This window comes from Hemitrygon akajei, chromosome 17, assembly GCF_048418815.1.
Source record: "Hemitrygon akajei chromosome 17, sHemAka1.3, whole genome shotgun sequence".
Taxonomy (NCBI): domain Eukaryota; kingdom Metazoa; phylum Chordata; class Chondrichthyes; order Myliobatiformes; family Dasyatidae; genus Hemitrygon; species Hemitrygon akajei.
In genome coordinates, this window is record NC_133140.1 from 77,613,714 (window position 1) to 77,638,760 (window position 25,047).

Here is a 25,047-nt window from a genome sequence, read left to right on the forward strand (position 1 = left end):
TCAAGGGTTAGCTGTTTCTGTATACTCCAGGCTGCCCTCCCAACTCTGAAATACAGAATCACAGCAAGTTCCCTTCACTGATATCGCCATGTCCTCTCATAGTTCAAAGTTCAAAGAATGCTTATTATCAAAGTATGCATATGTCACCAATACTTCCTTGAGATCCATTTTCTTGCAGGCATTCACAGTAGAGCAAAGAGGTACAATAGAATCATTGAAAAACTACACACAAACAACGACTGACAAACAACCAATGTACGAAAGAAAGCAAACTGTGCAAATACAAAATAATAATAAATAGCAAATAAATAATGCAGCTTTCTTATAGGGAGATTACAGGTTGCGGATTGCAGTGATAGTAGTTCAGAAGATGTATATTTAGTATAGAATGGCTCCCAAGCAAGCAGCATTTTCAATGTTTTTCTCACTTGCAGAGTGCCATGTTTGCACTTGGAGTACTGTGAGCAGTTTTGGGTCCCTTATTTCAGAAAAGGTGTGTTGACGTTGGAGAGGGTCCAGGGGAGGTTTATGAGGATGATTCCAGGAATGAAATGGTTAATGTGTGAGGAACATTTGATGGCTCTAGGCCTGTATTCTCTGGAGTTTAGAAGCATGAGGGGGGATCCCATTGAAACCTATTGAAAGGTCTAGATAGAGTGGATGAGCAGAGGATGTTTCCTACAGTGGGGGAGTCTGGGACCGGGGGCACAGCCTCAGAAAAGAGGGGTGTCCATTTAGAACAGAGATGAGGCCAAAGGGTAGTGAATCTGGGGTATTCCTTGCCACAGATAGCTGTGGAGGCCAAGTCATTAGGTATATTTAAAGCAGAGGTTGATAGGTTCTTGATTAGTCAGGGTGTAAAATGTTACAAGGAGATGACAGGGGAATTAGGTTTAGAGGGATAATAAGTGAGCCATGATTGAATGTTGGAGCAGATTCGATGGGCTACAAGAAAATACACGTACTTTGCTAATAAATTTTTGTTGAATTTTGATGTTCTATGCTCAGTTCTAAACAAGGAACTACCATCAGACCATAAGACAAAGTTGCAAAATTAGACCATTCGGTTCATTGAGTCTGCTCCACCATTCAATCACAGCTGATTTATTGCCCCTCTTAGCCCCATTCTCCCATGCTTTTCTTGCAACCTTTTATGCCTTTACTAACAAAGAACCTATCAACCTCTGCTTTAAATATAACCAATGATTTGCCTGGTGGCAATGAATTCACCAGATTCACCACCACCTGACCAAGCAGCCATTCCTCAGTACTTGTCACATCAGCCCATCCCACCACCTTTATTTGCTTTCATGCTCTGCCTTCCTTTCTGATCAGATTCCAGCATCCACAGGGCTTTCTTGCCTCCATCTGTCACCTCCCAGCCTTTGCCATTATTTACACTTGACTCCTCCTCCATCTGCCCCTCACTCCTAGCCTGGATCCACCCATCACCCGCCAGCTCCTGTTTCACCCTTAATCTCTTTCAGCTGTAATGTTGCAGCTCTATAAAACTCTGGTTGGACCACACTTGGTGTTCAGTTCTGAATCATTGCATTAGAGGAGGATATGGAAGCATTAGAGAAAGCACAGAGGGGATTTATTAGGATGTTGCCTGGATTTGAGAGGATTTTTTATGAGAATAGGCTGAGTGAGCTAAGGATTTTCTCTTTGGAGAAAAGGGGGATGAGAGATGACTTGATCAAGATGTTTAAGATGGTAAGACAGAGTGCCACATTATAAACAAGAGAATGTCTACAGATGCTGGAAATCCAAAGACAGATTGAACAGCCAGGACCTTTTTTCCAGGGCTCCAATAGCTGATACCACAGGGCCTCCTTTCTAGGTGAGTGGAGGAACGTTTCATTGGGTTGTCAGAGGTAGGTTTTTCCACAGAGTGATAAGGGCCTGAAATGCTCTGCTGGGGTTTGTGGTAGACATAGATTAGGGACATTTAAGAGACTGTTTGATAGGAAGATGGATGATAATAGGCTATGTAGAATGGAGGGATTAGATTGATCATGGAGTAGTTTATAGGTTGGCTGAACATTGTGGGCTGAAAGGCTCACCCTGTGCTGCATTACCCTGTATTGTTCAATCAAAGATTAGGAAGAGGGAAATGCATGCAGACCATTAAAGAGCACATTAGTTTTTCTTAGAACAGTGCTTAACATAAGATTCAAAATTGTTTAATGTCATTTCTAGTACACATGTTCAAAGCAGTACAAATAACTGTTACTCTGAATACAATGCAACACAAAAAACCTGCAATAAGATAAAGAACACAATAAATATAAATACGTAGGGTAGCTGTGTAAAATACGTACCTGTAGATAGATTAGATTTGCATTCTGAAGTAAAGGCATAAAGGGGCGTAAAGATGGTATCATTTAAAATACTAATGTATATAAAGACTGGGAAGAACATTCAGGTTAACACACTCAAAATCAGGGGTGTCAAACTCATTTTAGGTCACGGGCCGGATTGAGCAAAATGCAGCTTCATGCGGGCCGGATCAGTCGGACACGTACGAACGCAGCTTTCGTTGCCTCCGTTTTTTCAGCCTGCTCTCATGTGTCTCAGTCTCTGCTATAACTACAAAGTGTTTCACTTTACAAATTCCGTTTCTTATGAAGAAGACTGCCGAGCAAGACTGCCGAATAAACACTAAAAACCCTGAAAACCTGGTACCTGAATAAACTCAGCATTAGCCATATCATACACCATAGGCGCTTCGATTACTGGGGCCAGCTTTAATAGTAATTAGATATTATCTCGCGGGCCAAAGATAATTCTGGCCCGCGGGCCTTGAGTTTGACGTATATGCTCAAAATGATGGAGGAGCTCAGCAACTCAGGCAGCATCTATGGAAATGAATAAGCACTCGATGTTTCAGGCTGAGACTGGAAGACGCCAGAATAAAAAGGTAGGGAGAGTGGAAAGAGGCCAGCTGGAAATTGATAGGTGACGCCAGGTGGGTGGGAAAGGCAAGGGTTGGAGAGGAAAGAATCTGATAGGAGAGGGGAGTGGACCACAGGAGGAGAGATGCCGGGGGAAGTGGTTGGCAGGTGAGAAGAAGTAAAAGGTCAGAGTGGGGAACGGTGGGGGTAGGGAGGGTGGAAGGATTTGTTTACTAGAAGCAGAAATCGATATTCATGCCATCAGGTTGGAGGGTACCCAGATGGAATATGAGGTGTTGCTCCTCCTCTCTGAGGGTGGCCTCCTCTTTGCACAAGAGGAAGCCGTGGAGCAACACATTGGAATGGGAGTGGAGATTGAAATGTTTGGCCACCGGAAAGTCCCACTTGTGGCAGATGGCTTGGAGGTGTTTGAGGAAGCAGTCCCCATTTCCCCTGGGTGATAAGGACAGCTGAGTCAAGTCATAGATGTAATGTGAGAGGGGAAAGATTTAAAAGGGATCTGAGGGGAAATGTTTTCACTTGGAAGCTGTTGGGTATATGGAATGAGCTGCTGGAGGAAGTAGTAGAGACAGATACTGAGATAATTTTTTAAAAGCTTTTGGACAGTACATGGATAGGAAGCATTTAGAGAGCTTTGGGCAAATGGGACTAACTTGGATAGACATCTTGTTTGCAGTGGACGAGTTGGCCTGAAGGACCTGTTTCTATGCTGTATATAACTCTACGACTGATCATCTGTCATCCCTCTCATTACCATGACGCTTTTGGATGGAGAGTTCATATTTCTCTTTTGGCTCCGGTGACTTCTAGGACTACAGGAATTGGATAATGCAACAAGTAGGTTGGACTGTAATGTGCTCACAGTTCAAATGTACTCTGAGGCTTACTGAGTTTGTTTATATGATAAACAGCTACTCAGGAAAGGTCCTTCAACAGTAAGTGGTATTTACAACAGACATGATAGAAGCATCTGGACATGAGCAAGAAAAAGCATAAATAGAAATTGGGATATTATATTTAAATCCACACCCCTTTTTCTAGTTCTATAATCCCACACATCCTCTCCCACCTAATCACCCACTGGCACCTTTGGGTCCTTTTCCTACTTGTGTGCTCACCAAAGGCTCTCAGCGACATGGTGCCCAACCTCCAGAATTCATTTCAGAACAGTCCCCCGCCCTCCCCACCATCTCCACCTCTGATTCATTTCTCCTCTGAAATTTGGTGATACCACTTCTTCTTCCTCCCTTTTGGCTGGCCTTTTGTGTCCTTGTTTCTCTCTGGGGACATCACTACTCTGAAGGTGCAAAATTTACCTAAGTCACAAGCACATCCTATTATCTTCCCAGTCTGATGTCCCTACTGTCTTTTTCTGCAGGTACTGACAAGGGGTACACACAAAAAACGTAGAGGAACTCAGCAGATCAGGAGGGAAATAACTAGTTAATGGTTAGGCCAAAGAGCTAAACAGAATCAGGTTTATTATCACTGACATATGCCATGAAATCGGTCCACACTCCTCTCCTATCTGATTCCTTCTTCTCCAGCCCTTTACCTTTCCCACTCAAATGGCTTCACCTATCACCTAGCTATCATCCTCCTTCTCTCCCACACCTTTTTATTCTGGCATCTCCCCTTTTCTCCTCAGCTCTGAAGAAGGGTCTTGGCCCAAAACGTTGACTGTTTATTCATTTACATAGATGCTGCCTGACCTTCTGAGTTCCTCCAGCATTTTGTGTGTGTTGCTTTGGATTTCCAGCGTCTTCAGCCTTTCTCGTGGTTATGTCATGAAATTTGTTATTTTGTAGCAACAGTACAGTGCAATAGATAAAAATATAAGTTACAATAAAAACATTTATAAAAAAGTAAGTTGTGCAATAAAGAGAACAAAATACCGAGGTAGTGTTCATGGGTTCATGGACCGTTCAAAATTCCGATGGTGGAGGAGAAGAAACTTTTCCTGAAATGTTGAGTGTGTGTCTTCAGGCTCCCGTTCCTCCTCCCTGATGATAGCAATGAGCAGAGGGCATGTACTGGGTGCTGAGGTTTCCCAGTGCTGCCTAATTGAGGCATTGGTTTTTCAAAATATCCTTGTGGTGAGGACACTCATGTCCATGATGAAGCTGGCTGAGTTGACAACCCTCTGTGCTTTGGTGTTTCCAAACCAGACAGTTCGAGAGCTCACAACAGTACATCTGTAGAAATTTGCTAGAATCTTTGGTGAGCTAGACACTTTATAAAATTTTGCTTGAGTGCCCATTCATGACTGTGTCCTGATAAAGGGTCTTGCCCTGAAACGTTGACTATACTCTTTTCCATAGATGCTGCCTGGCCAAATGAATAATTTGAAAGCCTTTTGGACATGTATGGAGGCAAGAAAGGTTTAGATGAGGTGTTCCCAACCTGTTTTATGCCATGGACAAATACCATTAAGCAAGAGGTCCATGGATTGCAGGTTGGGAGCTTCTGGTTTAGAGGGAAAGGGTTTCCTCTCTAGGCCTTTGTTTTCATGCTAGGTGCAATCAGGAATTGAGAATTTCCTGCTGCATTTGAGAGGCTGATTTAAGAAAGTCAAAACTGAGAAACTGCACTCTATATCAAAGAGAGACACACCATCTCAGTGCAGAGAGCTGCACTGTATTCAACTTTAGTGTTCCTACATGAGGGGTATGGATACAGCAATCAAAAACTAGAGGGCATTGGCTTAAGGTGAGAGGGGAAATATTTAAAAGGGACTTGGGAGGCATTTCTTGATGCAGGCAGTGATGTGTATTTGGAACGAGCTGCCAAAGGATGCGATTAAGGCAGGTGCAATAACAACATTTAAAAGACACTTGGATGAGTACGTGGGTAGGAAGGGTTTAGAACGGGTTTCTAGCTGGAGTACGTGGAACCCTTGCTTAATGTTATTGGTCTATGGCACAAAACAGTTTGGGAACCCTTGCAAATGGGACTGGCTTAGATCGGCATTTTGGTAGGAGTTGGGTCAAAGGGCCCGTTTCTGTACTGCATGACTCAAGAATGAATTACAATTCCGTCATATCTCCTGTAACTCCTTCACCATTCGTGCTGTAGGAATGTCTTTACCACGTGAACCTAAACTACCTTAAGGATCACACAGAAAATGTTGGAGGAACTCAGTAGGCCAGGCAGCATTCATGGAAAGGAATAAACTGTTGACACTTTGGGCCAAGACCCTTTATTAGAACTGATGCTGCCCGGCTTGCTGAGTTCCTCCAGCATTTTGTGTATGTTGCTCGGATTTCCAGCATCTGCAGATTTTCTCTTGTCTGGGATTGGACCATCTCACGGATAACTGAGTGACGTTCAGTAACTGCTGGTCGCGCTCATATCAACATGTGATGTAATGCACATCTCGACTGGAAACATCACCCATCTCTCTGCCTGACCTATGGAGTTCCTCTTGCAGTTTGCATTCTTCTTCAAAGTGTTGTACTTAAGCCCATCACCCTTAGGGGGACGTAGGGCACAAACAGCAGCTCGCCAGAGACCTCTGTCCTGGTCTTTCAGGTTGTCCCCAGGTATATGCCATCTTCCTCTCACAAGGATGAAGTCTTTGGGGCTTCTGTAGGCATTTGTGTAGCTATGGGTTTTTATGGGATGGTATTGCTAGCCCCATGCCCAGCCCTCTTCCTTTCACAGCTGGGCTTGGGACTGTCCCTAGCAGAGTGTGTTAGTTTACAAAGAAGCATTGTGCAGTTCTGGAAGTGCAGAGAGGTTTCTTGTCCATTACGCCCCCCCCCCCCCTTCCTAAATTCTCCTCCATGCTTCCTCAACACCACTATCATATGGCACAGCAACAGGTCCTTCATCCGAACTTGTCCCATTCAGCCTTGTTTGGCCTTAGCTCATTGGACACTGTAAAAATGGATGTACAGCTATCTTGACTTAACTGCCTTGTATGTCACTGCTTCACAAACTATAATTTGGCTTCGTGTTGACACACAAAATGCTGGAAGAACTCAGGTCAGGCAGTATCTATGGAAGGGAATAGAGTTGGCATTTCAGGCTTAGGCTCTCGGCCCGAAACGTGAATACATTTCTTCCATAGATGCTGCCTGACCTGAGTTCCTCCAGCGTTTTGTGTGCGTTACTCTGGATTTCCAGCATCTGCAGAATCTCTTGAGTTCATGTTGGCACTGTTAGTCTGCTAGAACAAGGGCCCCCTTGAAGTTGATCAGCAGCCCTGACCTGCTAACACACAGCCCTCAACATGTTTGAGATTTAAGGCGTCACCTGGCAACCTCCTGTGTGTTTCAACAAATAGTAAGGGGGAAAAAAATCCCATTTGTCTTCCAGTCAGGTTTAATACGGAGCCAAGAAAATGAATACCTTATAATTCCATTGCCTCATCACCTGGCACCGAGACACAACTACACCTCAGCTGCTGGGCAGCGACCTCATGCCCTCTACAAGCGATCAGTGGAGCAGAGACTACAGCAGCAACTGGTGGGTAGAGAACCAGATCACCAGCATCACTATCTCCATTCTTCCCGCCACCAACAGCACAAGTACCAGCAGCGAGAGAGAGACCAAAAGCAACACTACTGTGGGCGGCGAAAGAAATGTATGTAAGGAACTTTTTAATTACTTATTTTAATTTGATTTAAGTATATATACATATACTGTCTAATTGATTTGAAAATACCTCTTGTGCACTTGTGGATATTGAACTCATGAACTGTTTGCATGCAATTGCTTAACCCTCTCATAAAGTAACTCTGATTGTTCTGCAATAGATGGGCTCCCAAAAATCTCCTGTTAGTTAGTCATCTCAGAATCAGAAAAGGTCATTGAGAATCAGGTTTAATATCAGAATTTAAAGTTCAAAGTAAATTTTATTATCAGAGTATATATTCATCACCACGTACAACCCTGAGATTTATTTTCTGCAGGCACCCTTAGCAAATCTACACAGCAGTTACCAAAACAGGATCAATGAAGGATCAACTGGAGTGCAAGAAGACAACAAACTGTGCAAATACAAATATGAATAAATAGCAATAAATAACAAGTCCTTAAAGTGAGATCACTGGTTGTTGGAACATCTCAATAGATGAGTGCAGTTATCCCCTCTTGTTCAAGAGCCTGATGGTTGAGGGGTACTAACTGTTCTTGAAACCGGTGGTGTGAGTCCTGAGCCGCCTGTACCTTCTACATGAAGGCAACAGCGAGGAAGGAGCATGGCCTGGGTGGTGAGGATCTCTGATAATGGATGAGGCTTTCCCATGACAGCGTTTCATGTAGATGTGCTGAATGGTTGGTAAGGCTTTACCCGTGATCTACTGGGCCAAATCCATTTTGGCCTTTTGTTGGATTTTCCAGACAAAGGCATTAGTGTTTCAACTCTGATGCAGCCAGTCAAATGTTTAGGGCCAAGACCATCAACTTGCCTGAAACATTGATTGTTTATTCATTTCCATGGATGCTGCATGACCTGCTGGGTACCTCCAGCATTTTGTGTGTTACTCTGGATTTCCAGTATCTGCAGAATCTCTTGTGTGCATATGACACTATATAGTAACCTGAGATACATTTTCTTGCAGGCATTCACAGTAGAACAAAGAAATATAATAGAATCAATGAAAAATACACAAAAATAAAGACTGACAAACAACCAATGTGCAAAAGACGATGAACTGTGCAAATGCAAAAATAAGTAAATAAACAAACAAACAAACAAGTAATAATAAGAACCTGAGTTGCAGATTCTTGAAAGATTTGCTAAATAACAAGATGTTCCTCTTGCTTGAAAGACCAATGGTTGATTTATAACATTTAAATTCTGGTGCAACATGGAATTTGTGGCTACGGGCTTCGCTGGCAGTTATTAGCCATTTCTCATGTCCCTTTGGTAGATAAGAGTAGGAAATATTCAAACACTCAGCAGTTGCAGCAGCCTCTGCAGGTGGAGTAATAGAGCTGATGTTGTACCTGTAAGACTTATCAGCAGAATTAGGAAGGAGAGTTCTTATAAAGGATTTCCGACCAGAAACACTCACTGTGTTTCTCTTCTCACAGATGCTGCCTGAGTGTTTCATCATTTCCGATATTTTCTACTTTAATTGCAGCTTTCCAGCAGCTGCTTAAAAAAATAATCAGAATTATATGTAAATCTGGATTGAAATTTTCCCCAGATCAGGGAAGGAACCTACAGTTCTCTTGTTATGCAGAAAAAAAATGCTTTTAGAAGCCAACATAAGGCAACTAAAAAACTAAAAAGGAAAAAATGGAATACAAAAGTAATCTAGGTAATAATATTGAAAAGGATACCAAAAGTTTCTGCAGATACATGAAGTGTAAAAGAGCGGCAAGAATGGATATAGGACGCTGGAAAATGATGCTAGAGAGGTAGTAATTGGGAGCAAGGAAATGGTAGACAAACTGAATAAGTATTTGCATCAGTCTTCATTGTGGAAGACACTGGCAGAATGGTGGAAGTTCCAGGTATCAGGAGTCATGAAGTTTTTGAAGTCACAATAACTAGAAAGGTGGTTCTTGGAAAACTGATAGGTCTGAAGGTAGATAAATCACCTGGACCAGATGGTGTACACCCCAGGGTTCTGAAAGAGGTGGCAGAAGATATTGTGGAGGCATTAGCAATGATCGTTCACGAATCACTAGATTCTGGAATGGTTTCCAAAGATTGGGAAATTGCAAATGTCACTGCACTCTTCAAGAAGGGAGAGAGGCAGAAGACAGGAAATTATAGGCCAGTTACTCTGACCTCAGTGGTTAGGAATAAGTTGGAGTTGAGTTTTAAGGATGAGGTCTCAGGGTACTTGGAGGGACATGATAAAACATGCCATAGTCAACATGATTTCCTCAAGGGAAAATCTTGCCTGACAAATCTGTTTGGAACTCTTTGAAGAAATAACAAGGAAGATGTGAGAGTAAGCGTTCGGCACGGACTAGAAGGGCTGAGATGGCCTGTTTCCGTGCTGTAATTGTTATATGGTTATATGATAGACAAAGGAGATTCAGTTGATATTGTGTACTTGGATTTTCAGAAGAGCTTTGACAAGGTGCCACACATGAGGCTGCTAAACAAGCTATGAGCCCATGGTATTACAGGAAAGATTCTAGCATGGATAAAGCAATGGCTGACTGGCAGGAGGCAAAGAGTGGAATTAAAGGAAGCATTTTCTGGTTGGCTGCCGATGACAACTGGTGTTCCTCAGGGGTCTGTGTTGGGACCGCTTATTTATGTTATATGTCAATGATTTGGATGATCGATTTGATGGCTTTGTTGCAAAGTTTGCAGACAATATGAAGATAGTGGTGGGGAACGTAGTGTTGAGGAAGTGGAAAGGCTACAGGAAGGCCTTCAACAGATTAGGAGAATGGGCAAAGAAGTGGTAGATGGAATACAGAGTTAGGAAGTGTATGGTCATAAAAGGGGTAGACTATTTTCTAAATGGGGAGAAAATACAAAAATCTGAGGTGCAGAGGGAGTTGGGAGTCTATGTGCAGGATTCTCTCAAGGTTAATTTGCAGGTTGAGTCTGGTGAGGAAGGCAAATACGATGTTAGCATTCATTTCAAGAGGACTAGAATAGAAAAGCAAGGATGTAATGTTGAGACTTAAGAAAACATTGGTGAGGCTGTAACATGAGTATTGTTAGCAGGTTTGGGCCCCTTATCTTAGAAAGGATATGCTGACACTGGAGAGCATTCAAAGGCAGTTCACAAAAATGATTCCATGATTAAGTGACTTTCGTATGAAAAGTGTTTGATGGTTTTGGGCCTGTATTCACTAGAATTCAGAAGAATGAGGGATAGCGTGGATGTGGAGAGGATGCTTCAACTCTTGCCCAGACCTCAGACCCCAAAACAGGACCAGAAACATAAGCATTGTGTATCTGTGACTAATCTGTTTTGGGTGTCATGGAAGTATAGTGGCTAGCACAACACTATTATAGTTCGGGGTGTCGGGGTTCAATTCCGGCACTGCCTGTAAGGAGTCTCTGTACGTCCTCCCCATTGAATGCGTGGTTTTCCCTGGGAGTGCCATTTTGTTCCAAAGATGTACCGGGTGGGTTAATTGGTCATTGTAAATTGTCCCATGATTAGGTTTAGGATTAATTGGGGTTGTTGGAGGGCTGCTGGGCAGTGTCCAAGAGCCTACCCTGGATTGATGAAGTCCTCTGTTGATCAGGGCTGACCGTGGATGTCTAGATACGCAGGACAGGGAAGTTCAATATGGAGTGCAAGCTGTTGCTCAGGTAACAAGCTCCTCCTCTCCACCCAACTGTTGAACCCAAAGGAGTGGCAGAGAGCGATACAATTTGGCACCGAAAGGATCGCAGGATTTGCCAGCCAGTGTTGAATTCAACGTAGGATTGCCTTAGGGACTCCAGCTCTGGACTCTCTCTCATGGTTCACTCCTGAAGCCCTCCCCACGAGTGGGTATAGCTGCAAGGCTACAGAGGTTTGAGATCAGAGCTTTCCCTCTCTTAGATGAGCTGCCATGAGTACGGCTGATAAGCTCCATCTGCCCGGAGCGACTGTTTGTAAGGCACCATTAACCTGTCTTTTCCCCTTCTCCCGGTCAGTAGAAACGGATCTGCCACTTGTGAAGGCCAGGAGCTGGGCTTGGTTGTCAGAGGCTGTTTGAGACACACGCCATTGGGAGCATTTAATAGATAGTAGGAGCTTATCCCCATTGCCATCCCCAGGCTATAACCGCCTTAAGGAACGTAATTGGCGCTGTATTGCTAAATAAAATAAATCAATAATGCTTTAGCACCAAAATCTGGGTCAGCACTCCATTCCACTTCAATATTATTGGCAGATTATGTCCAGTTTTCATGTTGGAACAGAGTTGATGGACTGTTACTGCTGTAATGCCATAGGATTTTAAACTGAATGCTTCGTTTTGTCATACCCTGTGCTCTTTACCATCGCCATTAAATCTTGCAGCAGGAACGGCTCTGCCAGCTCTCAGACAAGCCATTGCACCTCTCTTTTCCCTGAAGCAAAGTTAAAATACAGAATCAGAATCCAGTTTGTTATCACTGACTAGCACTCAGTGGCCACTTTATTGGAGATAGGAGTTGCCCCACCCAGTGCACTCCTCTGTTACCGTAGCTCTTCAAGTTTCAACGTGTTGTGTGTTCAGAGCTACTCTTCCTCACACCACTGTTGTAATGCGTGGTTACTGAGTTACTCTCGCCTTCCTGTTTAATTTATTAAGTATGCTGGCAAGAAAATGAATCTCAGGGTTGTGTATGGTGACATATATGCACTTTGATAATAAATTTACTTTGAACTCTGAACCATTCTTGTCACTTCTCCTCCGACCTCTCTCATTAACAAAGTGTTTTCACCCACAGAACTGCTGCTCACTCTATGTTTATTGTTTTTCGCTACAGAGACTGTTGTGCATGAAAATCCCAGCAGGTCATCGGTTTTTGAGATACTCAAACCACCCTGTCTGACACCAACAATCATTCCATGGCCAAAGTCACTGACATCGCATTTCTTCCCCATTCTGATGTTTGGTCTGACTGGGAACTGAATCTCCTGACCGTGTCTGCATGCTCTTATACATTGAGTTGCTGCCACATGATTGCTTGATTAGATATTTTCATTAACGAGCAGGTGTACAGGTGTGCATAATAAAGTGGCCTTCAGGTTCTTCAGCCCATCTGTCACCTACCTTTCAAAAACTGTTTTTCAGTAATGCCGTGCCTTTTCCTCAGACTCAGGGTGCCTTTGCCACTTAAAATAGTACTTGAGTTGGAGCACTTGTCTGCTGCTGCATTTGGCTCAGTTGGCATTGCCTCAGTCATAAGGTACCATGCTCAAGTCCCCCTCCTGTGCTGAGAACCCAATTTGGCACTCTTGCTCTTAGGGATGCCGGTGAGTTGAAGCTCCTACTTGTTGTCTCCACTGTAAACCTCCAGTGGGACTTGCCTGTGTTCATAATCGCAATGTAACGTGGCCAGTATACCTCCTCACCTGCCATCAGCTCCATCTGGTGTCCCTCCTCCTTCCCTTTCTTTCATTGTCCATTCTGCAATTCACTCCATCACCCCTCACCATATACATCACTCAGTCTCATTTTGTGTACATGCAATCACTATGTATATGGCAGTTACTTGTGCACTGTATTTTATAGAATTATTTTTATATTATGTATTGTTCTTTATGATTAGCCCATGCTAACCAAGGCGATCGATCATTTAAGCTAGTACCTTTTGCCTACATTTTACCCATATCCCTCTAACCCTTTCTAATCCACGTACTTGTCTTTTAAATGTTCACAAATACGAGAAAAATCTGCAGATGCTGGAAGTCCAAGCAACACACTCAAAATGCTGGAGGAACTCAGCAGGCCGGGCAGCATCTCTGGAAAAAAGTACAGTCGACGTTTGCTCAGTATGGAAATGAGCTGTCCTGCCGATGAGCCTCAGCCTGAATGGTGGACAGAGCATTTTTCCATAGCTGCTGCCTGGCCTGCTGAGTTCCTCCAAGCACTTTGTGTGTGTTGTTTGTCTTTTAAATTTTGTTTTGTACCTGCTTCAACTACCTCCTCTGGCAGCTTGTTCTGTATACACACCAACCACTTTGTGAAGAAGTTCTCTTTCAAATATTTCCCCTCTCCCCTTAAGCCCATGTTCTCTTGTTATTTTGCTGTAGAAAGACTGTATGCACTCACCCTATCTAGGCCTCTGAAGACTTTATACTGCACTATACAACAATCTCTCAGTCTCCTAAACTGCAGGGAATAAAAATCTTATTTATTTATTTTTAGCTATGGCACAACGAACCCATGCCAGCCAATTACACCCATGTAGCTAATTAACAGTCTAACCCACAAGACTTTGCAATGTGGAAGAAAATCGGAGCACCCAGAGGAAACCCATATGGTCACGGATCAACTCCTTACTCCCAGTGACGGGAATTGAACCCAACCCGCTGGCTCTGTAATCGCGTTACGCTAACCACTACACTACTGTGCTGCCCCAGTAAAGTCCAAGTCTGTCCAGCCTCTCCGTATAACTCACTTGCTTGGATCCTGGCTGCATTCTCATAGACTTTCTTTGCATTCTTTCCAGTTTACTTAAGTCTTTCCTATAATGTCATTATCATTATGTATGACTTGGGCAATCACGGTCTTCCATCTGTTTTTCCATCTGCTGTTCTTATTCTTTTCTCCATCTTTGACCATGATTATTCTTGTCAAGTTTTTCTTCAGAAGTGGTTTGCCATTGCATGCTTCTGGGCAGTGTCTTTACAAGACGGGTGACCTCAGCGATTATCGATACTCTTATGAGATTGTCTGCCTGGTGTCAGTGGTCACAGAACCAGGGCTTGTGATCTGCACCATCTGCCTATATGACCATCTAGCACCAGCTCCCATGGTGTCAAGTAGCCCTGATCAGGGGAGGGGGGAACTAATCAAGAGCTTCACCTTACCCATGGGTGACCTGCAGGCTAGCAGAGGGAAGGAGTGCCGTACACCTTCTTTGGTAGAGTTGTATTTCCACCCAGAACCCAACTTTCCAATTACAGGGTTGTCAAAACTGTACACAATACTGTAAATATGGCCTCACCAGCATCTTCTGCATAATATCTCTCCACTCGTACTGAACACCCGGAATGAGTGCCAGATGCCTTGTTCTCCATTCTGTCTACCTATGATGCCACTTGCAGAGAACTATGACTGACCGATCGGTGACTGAGGGGCAGCCACACCACACAATTCTGTTGTCCATCAGGATCGCAGTACAAACACACAGAACGATACAGAGAAGATAGCAAGCCCTGTACCTAAATATTAAGCAACACACACAAAATGCTTGAGGAGCTCAGCAGGTCAGACATCATCAATGGAATGGAATAAACAGCTGACGTTTCAGGCTGAGACCCTGCTTCGGGACTGAAATGGAGGTGGGAAGACACTAGAATGATATATGACCTAAATGTTGTTGTACCAATTTAATAAGGGTGCCACGATAGTGTAGCGGTCAGCATGACACTATTACAGCTATGGGTGGGTGTTCCGGAGCTCGTAGTTCAATTCAGGTGCTGATCGTAAGGAGTACCTCGTCCCCATGGAATGCATGAGCTTTGTGTGGGTGATCTGGTTCCCTCCCATAGTCTGAAGGTGTACTGGCTAGGTTAACTGGCCATTGTAAATTGTCCAGTGATTATGTTAGGGTTTATTGGAAGTTACTGGGCCGAAAAGGCCCACTCCACACCATACTCCTAAATACATAAATAAATAAATAAATAAAGTGCTGGAAATTCTCAGCAATACCAGGCTTGTATAGTAGTTCCAGCATTCTGCTTTGGATGAATATTTCCAGGATTTTTTGATTTGCCCCTTGAATTCACTGAAGTGTTCTAGCCAACATTTATCCACAGGACATAGGAGCCGAATTAGGCCTCTAAGTCCATGAAGTTTTCCCTGCCATTCCATCAATGGCTGATCTTGCATCCCATTTTACCCCATTCTCCTGCTTTCTGAATTAGTTGCCTCTCATATCCAATCTTCCCTGTAATTTGCAACGGCCAGTGCGCGCAAAAATCTAGTGCTGTGCAATTTTTTGCTCAGTACAATATGTGCACACTGAATAATTTCTTCAGTAAAAACTGTATAAATGAGCCAGTTCTAAAATTTGCGGACAAATCATCACAAACTCCACGTTGTCAACATCGTTAACTTCAGAAAACGGAAAAAGGGGATGTGATTGTGTACGATCGTGAAATATAATTAACATGCCAACGAGGTAGATGGTGACGACCTTTTGTGCGCAATTTAAATTCCTTTGTGTGCTAGTAGCAAAAGCTGTATACGTACGCACCTTGGGGAGAACGTTGCTCATATCCCCTTCAAATTTCCCTCCTCTGACTTTAAAGATTTGCCCTCTAGTTTTAGACTCCTCTATGCTGGGAAAACATTTTTCGTGATGTTAGTCCCTACTGCAGGGCGTGGTTTGGCAGGTGGTTGGTGGTGGAGATCATGGAGTAGGTTGATTAGCACAGACTACCTTCCTCCAGCGTCCTTGCACTCTGTAAAAAAAACATTTATCTTGCTGGTAAATTCACACCTTATCTATTGACGCACCTGGGATTTGAGATGCTCTTCCCCTGCCAAGAAACCTTGTTTCATAAGTATTCCCTCAGGCTTTTGTCTCTCTCGTGCAGCCTCATGGAGATAACTCAGAGAAACCTGTCACTCAGAAAAAAATACTTAGTGCTGTCTAAACAGTGCCAGAATTTAGCTCGGTCAGCAGAAATGATAATCTTTTTTTAATAAAAAGCTTATACAGTTTCTTTCTCCTGAGCGTTTAATACTTGGTGAAGGATATTTCTACAGGTGCCGGTAGCCATGGGCTTAACCAAAAGTATTCTCGCTTATGATAGGCAGCTGCCTGTTGCTCTCATTTAGTGATGGAGTCACAGAGTCGTGAAGTTAAAGAGGAGTACTGCACAGAAACAGGCCATTCAGCCCACCAGGTCTATTCTGACTATCAGTCACCCATTAACAGACCGTCTGCATTAATCCCATTATTTCTATTCTCCCTCTACATCCCCATATGCTTCCACTTGCCTACAGGCCAGAGTATTAGTGGGTTACTGTGGCCCTTACATCCACCAACCTGCATGTCTTTGGGATGTGGGAGCTGGGTAGATTAGTAAGTTTGCTGATGACCACAAAGGTTGGGGGTGTTGTGGATAGTCTGGAGGGTTGTCATAGGTTACAGCGGTGCACCAATAAGATGCAGAACTAGGCTGAGAAGTGGCAGATGGAGTTCAACCCAGATAAGCGTGAAGTGATTCATTTTAGTAGGTCAACTTTGAAGACAGAATATAATATTAATGGGAATACTCTTGGCCACATGGAGGGTCAGAGAGATCTTGGGGTCCATGTCCGTAGGATGCTCCAAACTGCTGCACAGTGCTGCTAAGAAGGCGTATGGTGCTTTGGCATTCATCAACCATGGGATTGAGTTCAAGAGCTGTGAGGTAATGTTACAGCTATATAAGACCTTGGTCAGACCCTACTTGGAGTACTGTGATCAGTTCTGGTCACCTCACTACAGGAAAGATGTGGATACTATAGAAAGAGTGCAGAGGAGATTTACAAGCATGTTGCCTAGATTGGAAAGCGTGTCTTATGAGAATAGGTTGAATAAGCTTGGTCTTTTCTCCTTGGAGTGACAGAGGATGAGAGGTGACTTGATAAAGGTGTATAAGATAATGAGAGGTATTGATTGTGCGGATAACCAGAGGCTTTTCCCCAGGGCTGAAATGGCTAACATGAGGGAGCATAACTTTAAGGTGGAAGCAGGTACAGAGGAGATGTCAGGGGTAAGTTTTCCACACAGAGAGTGGTGGGTATGTGGAATGCATTGCTGGCGGCAGTGGTGGAGGCAAATACAATAGGGTCTTTTAAGAGACTCTTAGATAGGTTCATGGAGCTTAGAAAAATAGAGGACTATGTGATAGGGTAGCTCTAGGCTCTTTCTAAAGTAGGTTACATGGTTGGCACAAAATTGTGGGTCGAAGGTCCTGTAATGTGCTACAAATTTCTATGTTCTATCAACCAGTTAATTTGGAGGGTGTGCAGGCCTTTACTTCCTGCAAAGTGAAGCCTAACGTCATGAATGGCAGTGATACTTCATTCTCAGAGGAGCTCAGTGCCTCTTAAGCTGTGAAAAGGAGAATAAAACTACAGCGATAAAGATCCCTGCAGCATCCAGTGACCCTGTGAACTCTGTCTCAAGGCTGGCATCAGAATGTCTTTCAAGAAGGTGATCACTTGCAAGGCAACAGGCTCCGATGTTGTGCTATGAAAATCTGTGACAACCAGCGGGTATGTGTGATCTAAGACGTTTTCAATCTCTCATTGCTACAGTTGGAAGTTCCCACCTGCTTCAAAAGGGCAACAATCATACCAGTGCCCAAGAAGAGCAGGGTGAGCTGAGTTAACATCTAACATTCAGTAGGACTCACATCTATGGTGATGAAGTGCTTTGAGACTGATTGCAGCTAGAATCAACTCTTGACTAAGCAAGGACCTGGACCCACTGCAATTTGCCAATCGCCACAATACATCTACTGCGGATGTGATCTCTTTGGCTCCTCAGTGTGACCTTGGATCACCTGGACAATACTAACACTTAAGTTAGGCTGCTAGTTATTGACTCCAGCTCTGCGTTTAACACAATCATTCCTACAGTTCTGATCAAAAAGCTCCAAAACCTGGGGCTCTGTACCTCTCCATGCAATTGGATTCTTGACTTACTCGCTAGAAGATGAGAGTCTCTGTGTATCGGAGATTACGTCTCCTCCTCACTGCTGTGCCTCGGGTGTGTGCTTAGCCCACTGCTGTACTCTCTCCACACCCATGACTGTGTGGCTAGGCACAGCTCAAATGCCATTAATAAATTTGTTGACGATGCAACGATTGTTGGCAGAATTTCAGATGGTGACGAGAAGGTGTAGAGAAGCGAGATAGATCAGCGGGTTGAGAGGTGTTGCAGCAACAGTTTTGTATTCAACGTCAGCAAGACCAAAGAATTGATTGTGGACTTCAGAAAGGGTAAGACGAGGTGATACCAGTCACCGGTCCTCATCTATGGATCTGAAATGGAAAGGGTGAGCAATTTCAAGTTACTGGTTGTCAAAACCTCTGAGGATCTATCCTGGGCCCAGCATATTGCTGCAGTACAAAGAAGACACCTACAGTAGCTATATTTCATTATGAGTTTAAAGAGACTTGGTATGTCACCAAAGACACTCGTAAATGTCTACAGATGTACCGTGGAGAGTATTCTAACTAGCTGCATTACTGTCTAGAATGGGGGGGGGGGGGTGTGCTCCACATGATTGAAATAAGCTGCAGAAAGTTGTAAGCTCAGTCATGTTCATCATGGACACTAGCATCCAGGACGTCTTCAAGGAATGATGCCTCAAAAAGGCGGCATCGATCATTAAGGACCCACATCACCCAGGACATGCCCTCTTCTCATTGCTAACATCAGGGAGGAGGTACAGGAGCCTGAAGGCACACACTCAATGATTCAGGGACAGTTTCTTCCGCTCTGTCATCAGATTTCTGAATGGACATTCAACCCATGAACACTATCTCATTACTTTTTTTTTTCTCTTTTTGCACAACTTATCTAACTTTTTAAAATATATTTATACTTCTTACAGTAATGTACTGATTTTATTATTATATATCACAATGTCCAAAGGTTCATTTTATTATCAAAGTATGGGTACAGAATACAAATTTGAGATTTGTCTTCTCCAGATAGCCATGAAATGCAGAAAAAGCATGGAAGTCATTGAAAGACAGCAAACCTCCCCACACGAAAAATAAAAAGAAACAAAAGCTCACAAACCCCAATCTAACAAATCGCCCACCTGGAAAATAGCAGCTAAAACATCAACTCCAAACCCTCTCCCTTGCAAAAAGATAACAGATTCCCCAGACTAGAAGAACAGCAAGAACATCAGACCCCAAATCCCCAACCCTTGCCTCGCGCAAAAACTTAACATATCGCCCACGAGGGCGTTAGGCCCCAAAACCCCAAACTCCCAATCCACCAATTGGCAATGAAAAAGAGATCACAGAAAACTGTAGGAGACGATAGTCCACACCAATAATCACATAAATCTCAGAATTTCGAAAACATTCTCCATCAGCATCGAAGACAGCGATTGCTCGAATTTGGTCTTTCCGTGGAGAATGATTGCCAACCCACAGCTTCCTTGGAGAGTGCCTGCCGACCCAGCCTCCTCTGCATTCACCTCGATGTTTCTATCTTCCTCACTGCTTTGATGAGCAAGAAATATAGCCGATCATTACCCTGCGCTCCGTCTCTGATCTTCTCAAAGCAGCTTGTGCTCACGGTTCTGTCCTGGAATTTTCAGGGGACAGCAGAGCACTAGATTGCTCAATCAAACTCCAAACTGTAAGTCATAGGTTGTAACCATTTCCAAAACCCAACTAAAATGAAAAGAAGATGTAGAAAAAGTGAAATAATTGACTATCTGAATTATGTCGCCCGAGGCATCGTTGTTCACTGGCGGCATCTCGACCAGAAATTTTACTGAAACTGTACTGCTGCCACATAACATCACATTTCACATTGTATACCAGTGATTTTCCACCTGATTCTGATTCGGCTGTGGAATGGTTACACATTAACGGGAGAATGTGCAAACTCCACACTGACTCCTCCTGAAGTCTCCAACTCTGTGAGGTATTAGATCTACTAAATGCCCACAGTACTGCTCCAGCGCCCTCCAATCAAACACCATTACCCAGTCACATGCATGAGAAAATCTACTGCTGTTCTGGATCCCGCTCATCAAGCCCCAGCTGAGATCCACGCTCCCTCTTGAAGACTTTGTGATCCAGTGTCCTCATTTTTAGTTGAGCCTCTGTTCAGACCTCTTGCTGGAGGTACCTGCAATCTTCCTTGCAAATCCTCCCAGGTCCAGCTGCTTGGTGAAGGGGAGGCTAGGGAAACAATTCAGATTGCCTATTACCCTCCTTCACCCGGCTCCCCAAGCTCCCACCCAGTTCCCTGATCCGTTATGACACCGAGGGCATTTACAAAGTTCATCCACTCTTGAAGAGTAGCAAGCACAAGCCAAGCAGAGAGTGGCGAGTCGTTCACATAAATATTAGGATTCCGCATTCCCTGTCCATAGGTTGGCTCTCATGGACTGGAATGGGATTATGTTGTGCTTTTCTCTGTCTTCCATGGCTTCCTGATGTGCTTAAAAGATTCAAAGTACATTTATTAGCAAAGTATGTATACGATACACAAGCCTAAATTTTGTCTTCTCACAGACAGCCACGAAACAAAGAAAACTCTGGAACCCATTCAAAGAAAAACATCAAACCCCTCCCTTTGCCAAAAAACCCCCCAAATAAAAACAAATCACACAATCAGCAAAAAAAAATGAGTGAGAAACACAGAATGCAAAGTGCAAAATCAAAAAGAGTCCAGCTGTATTTAGTTCAGCTCAGTTCATTTCAATCTAACTCTGTGTTCCAGGCCGCCCTGATTAAAAAGGCACAGAATAGCAATAACAAAAGGAGGTCTAGAAACAAACTGCATTGACTAAAAGTTACAAATGTTGGACCATTGTGAAAGCCACAAGGGTTTTCTGAATGCTCCGGTCCCTAGTATCAGGATTGCATTATAATAACCTTTTGTGGTACCAGAACACATCCCCCACAGTCAAGAAAGCTCACCAATGCCTATACCTTATTGAAGAGGCTGATGAGAGCTGGTTTATGTACATCAGTACTCACAACTTTCTACAGTTACATAGTTGAGAGAACTTTAGCACTGTGTGGTGTGTAAACTGTACTGTGGCAGACAGGAGAGCTCTACAGTGGGTAGCGTGTTACTAGAACCAGCTTACCCAGCAGCAAGGATGTGCATACAGAAAGGTGCTGTGAAAAGGCCAGCAATATCATAAAGGATCCCACCCATCCTGCTCATGGACTCTGTCTCCCATGCCCGTCGGGGAAGATGGTATGCAGCATCCATGCCAGGACCGCCAAACTCAAAAACAGTTATCTCCCCCATGCTGTCAAGCTGATCAATGCCTCCACACATTAACCCTCCCTATCACCACTACTTTGTGATTTCCTATCAGAGTCACCTTATGTAGCTGATGTCACTTTATGAACATAACATTCAGTCTAGGTATACACGTTAAGCTAATCTTATGTACAGTGGAGTCTGTTTAATTGGGACACATTCGGACCAGTACTTTTGTTCCAAATAAGAGGCTGCCTCAATTAGCCAAACTTTCATGGAAATAGTTAAAAAGGTATTAAAAAAAGAAAAACTGCCATTTAACTGAGAAACAAATAGTGAATTTAAATGAAATACTGATCAAATGAGAGCACTACCTATTCTAATAAGGTATTATAAAACTCAGTAATAGTTATAGACAAAGGAATTCATCCAGTGGATGCTGCTCTGTGTTTTTTGATTGACTGTAAATGAACAAAATCAGTGCAGATAATATACTGCCTTGACTATGACACCCTGTCTATGACTGCATCGTCCTAATCTCCATTTTCATTGTAACATTCAAGATATTTGTCCATACCTTTAAATTCTTTGTAGTCCTTAACTTGTTGAAGTAGTGAAATCCTTTCATTTTCACTCCAAGCCTGAAAGCTTGAAACCACGGTGCACAAACAGAATTTTGAATGGCCTTACTGCATATTTCTCACCAATTATCAGTGACAAAAATCACTGCTTTTTGAATACGAACACAGACAACTGACATTACTTCAGAACTCTTTGTTCTAAGCACAGTGCAGCATCTATTGGTCACACTAGTGCTGTGACTAACACAAGTTAGAAACTGTTCAGTAACAGCCTCCTGTCCCAATTAAGCAGCATGGTGTCCCAAATAAACAAAGGGAATCCCAGCTACTTTCTCGATTAGTTTTTGTTCTTTAAGAGTTGTCCCAAATAAGCGGCTTTCCCAATTAAACTGATGGCCAGTTAACCAGACTCCACTGTTTTTATACTTGTGTTCTTTAATGTGTTCTTTATGCTTATTGTGTGTTGTTTATGCTGCATCAGATACGGATTAACAGTCATTTCATTCTCCTTTACACTTGTGTACTGACAATTGACAATAAATAATCTCGAATCTTGAGTTCGACTTCACATTGAAACCTTTACAGGTCGATGCATATTGTTGGTTGTGAATGGCTGTGCTCTGTGTCCCTGATATGTGGTGGTTGCAATAAGTGGCCTTTGATTTCCCTTTGAAACTGAAGATTCTCTGCTTTCTCCTCCCTTACACCCATTCTATAGACATGCCTCATCCTCCAGCAGAGGGTATCCACATCCTGCCCGATGAATACAGCCCCAGGGGCAGGTTAAAGCGCACTGCCCTTAATTCACCGAAGAACCAGGGGCTGACCGTCGAGACTCTGGTGGTTGCGGACAAAAAAATGCTAGAGAAGCATGGCCAGGAGAACATCACCACCTACATCCTGACTGTTATGAACATGGTAGGCCTTTGTGTCAATGGCAGCCATTGTTGTCGTGTCCAATGTCGGTGAGCTCAGCTACAGCCACCTTTGGTGTGCAGATGTCGCTGATTAACTTGTAGTTGGGCCAAAATCCTGCTCATATCCGCGGATCATCGTTCCCTGGTCTTGGTCATGCTATTGTGACCACAGTCCAGTGGAACTGCAGGGCTGGCTTGTGGTCCTGTATGCTTGACTGCTCCATTTTCCCATGTAGGATTATTTTGTTATCCAGCAGTTCCATATAACAGCACAGTCATTAGTAAGTCCTGTAAGGAATTCAGAACAAAGAAGTTCAAAGATCTTAAAGATTAGCTTGATTTGTCACATGTACATTGAAACATACAGTGAAACGCGTCATTTGTGTCAGCAACCAGCTTAATCTGAGAATGTGGTGCTTGCGGCACCAATATAGCACGCTCGTAACTGACTAACCCCTGACTGTACATTTTTGGAATGTGGGAGGAAGCAGGAGCACCCAGTGGAAACCCACATGGTCACAGGGAGAACGTGAAAACTCCTTACAGGCAATGACGGGAACTAAAACCCAATCACTGGCGCTGTAAAGTGTTGTGCTAACTACTATGCTACTGTGCCCTTTCTGAATCAAAAAACATCTTTATTCAAAGAACAGTGGGAATGTGGAACATGTTTCCACAGGTAGTGGTTGGGACGTACAGTATGGATTTTATTTGCGGTAGAGTGGTAAAAGCTCGTGAGAGAAAATTAAATGGAAAGTCATCGAGAGGTGGGCGTCTTTGGCAAAAATCTGTTGGGCTGAACGTCGCAGTTTTTGTTGCTACTCCTTTTACATTCTGAAATGTTATTTTTCTAACAGGTGTCCAGCCTTTTCAAAGATGGGACGATCGGAAGTGACATAAAGATTATGGTTGTGAGCCTACTGCTCTTGGAAAAGGATCCAGTAAGTTATTCTCATGCTCCTAATAACCGTCCTGTACATGAGAAACATTCCTAAGCTGAGCGCTAACAGCTAGCAGGGGGCTCCCAACCTTTTTTACGCAGTGGACCAAAGCAAGGGGTCTGTGGACCCCAGGTCGGGAAGCCCTGAGCTAAAGTAACTGATAACTGAGGTAATTGCCGACTGTCTTGATCAGCCATTGAGAGATTGGGTGTAATAGTGTCAGGATTAAGAATGCAGACATCTGCACTTTAGTCAGTGGTGATCTCAGAATGGTGGGGCAGCCCTTTCAAAGTGAGATCAAGAGAGTGGTCAGAATCAGGTCTATTGTCATTAACATATGTTGTGAAATCTGTTCTTTTGTGGCAGCAGTACATGCAATACACAACAATAATAAATAAATAGATGAATGAACGAATGTGAAATGACTGCAGAATAATGAGGTTGTGTTCATGGACTGTTCAGAAATCAAATAGGGACAGGAAATAGGTAGTTCCTAAAATGTAGAGTGTGTGCCTTCAGGCTCCTGTATCTCCTTCCTGATAATAGTAATGAGAAGAGGGCATGTCCTGGATGGTGAGGGTTCTTAGTGATGGATGCCGCTTTCTTGAGGCACTACCTTTATAAGATGTCCTCGTGCCCATGGCGGAGCTGGCTGAGTCTTCAAACCTTCCGCAGCTTCTTTTTGTTCGATCTTGTACATTGGAGCCTCCATACCAGGCTGTGATGCAACCAGACAGAATGATCTCCATGCTATATCTCTAGAAATTCGCTCTTCGGTGATGTACCAAATCTGCTCAAACTCCTAATGAAGTACCGGCATTGGCACACCTTCCTGGTGACTGCATCAATAGTTTCAGTCCAGTTTAGGTCTTCTGAGGTGTTGATGCTTCAGAACTTGAAGCTACTAACCGTTTTCACTGTTGACCACTCAATGAGGACTGGTGTGTGCTGTCCTGACTTCCACTTTCTGAAGGCCACAATCAGTTTATTGCTCTTACTGATGTTGAGTGCAGGCTTCTTGCTGCAACTCCACTCAACCAGCTGATCTATCTCAATCCTGTATGCCACCCTCAACAGCATCTGAAATTATGTCAATGATAGTTGTGTCTTTGGCAAATTTACAAATGGTGTTTGAGCTCT

General features: G+C 43.5%; 1 protein-coding gene across 2 annotated transcripts in view; it reads left to right on the forward strand.

The window, feature by feature from the left end:
- adamts18 (ADAM metallopeptidase with thrombospondin type 1 motif, 18) overlaps positions 1–25,047 on the forward strand; it is a 304,264-nt gene that overhangs the window by 135,577 nt on the left and 143,640 nt on the right. The window contains exons 4-6 of one of the 2 annotated variants that reach the window (XM_073070409.1): positions 7,239–7,506; positions 22,768–22,967; positions 23,824–23,907. In XM_073070409.1, the coding sequence (XP_072926510.1) occupies positions 7,239–7,506; positions 22,768–22,967; positions 23,824–23,907 (552 nt within the window). Of the gene's footprint in view, positions 1–7,238; positions 7,511–22,767; positions 22,968–23,823; positions 23,908–25,047 lie in introns of those variants that run through there. The other variant, XM_073070410.1, reaches the window with a different exon arrangement.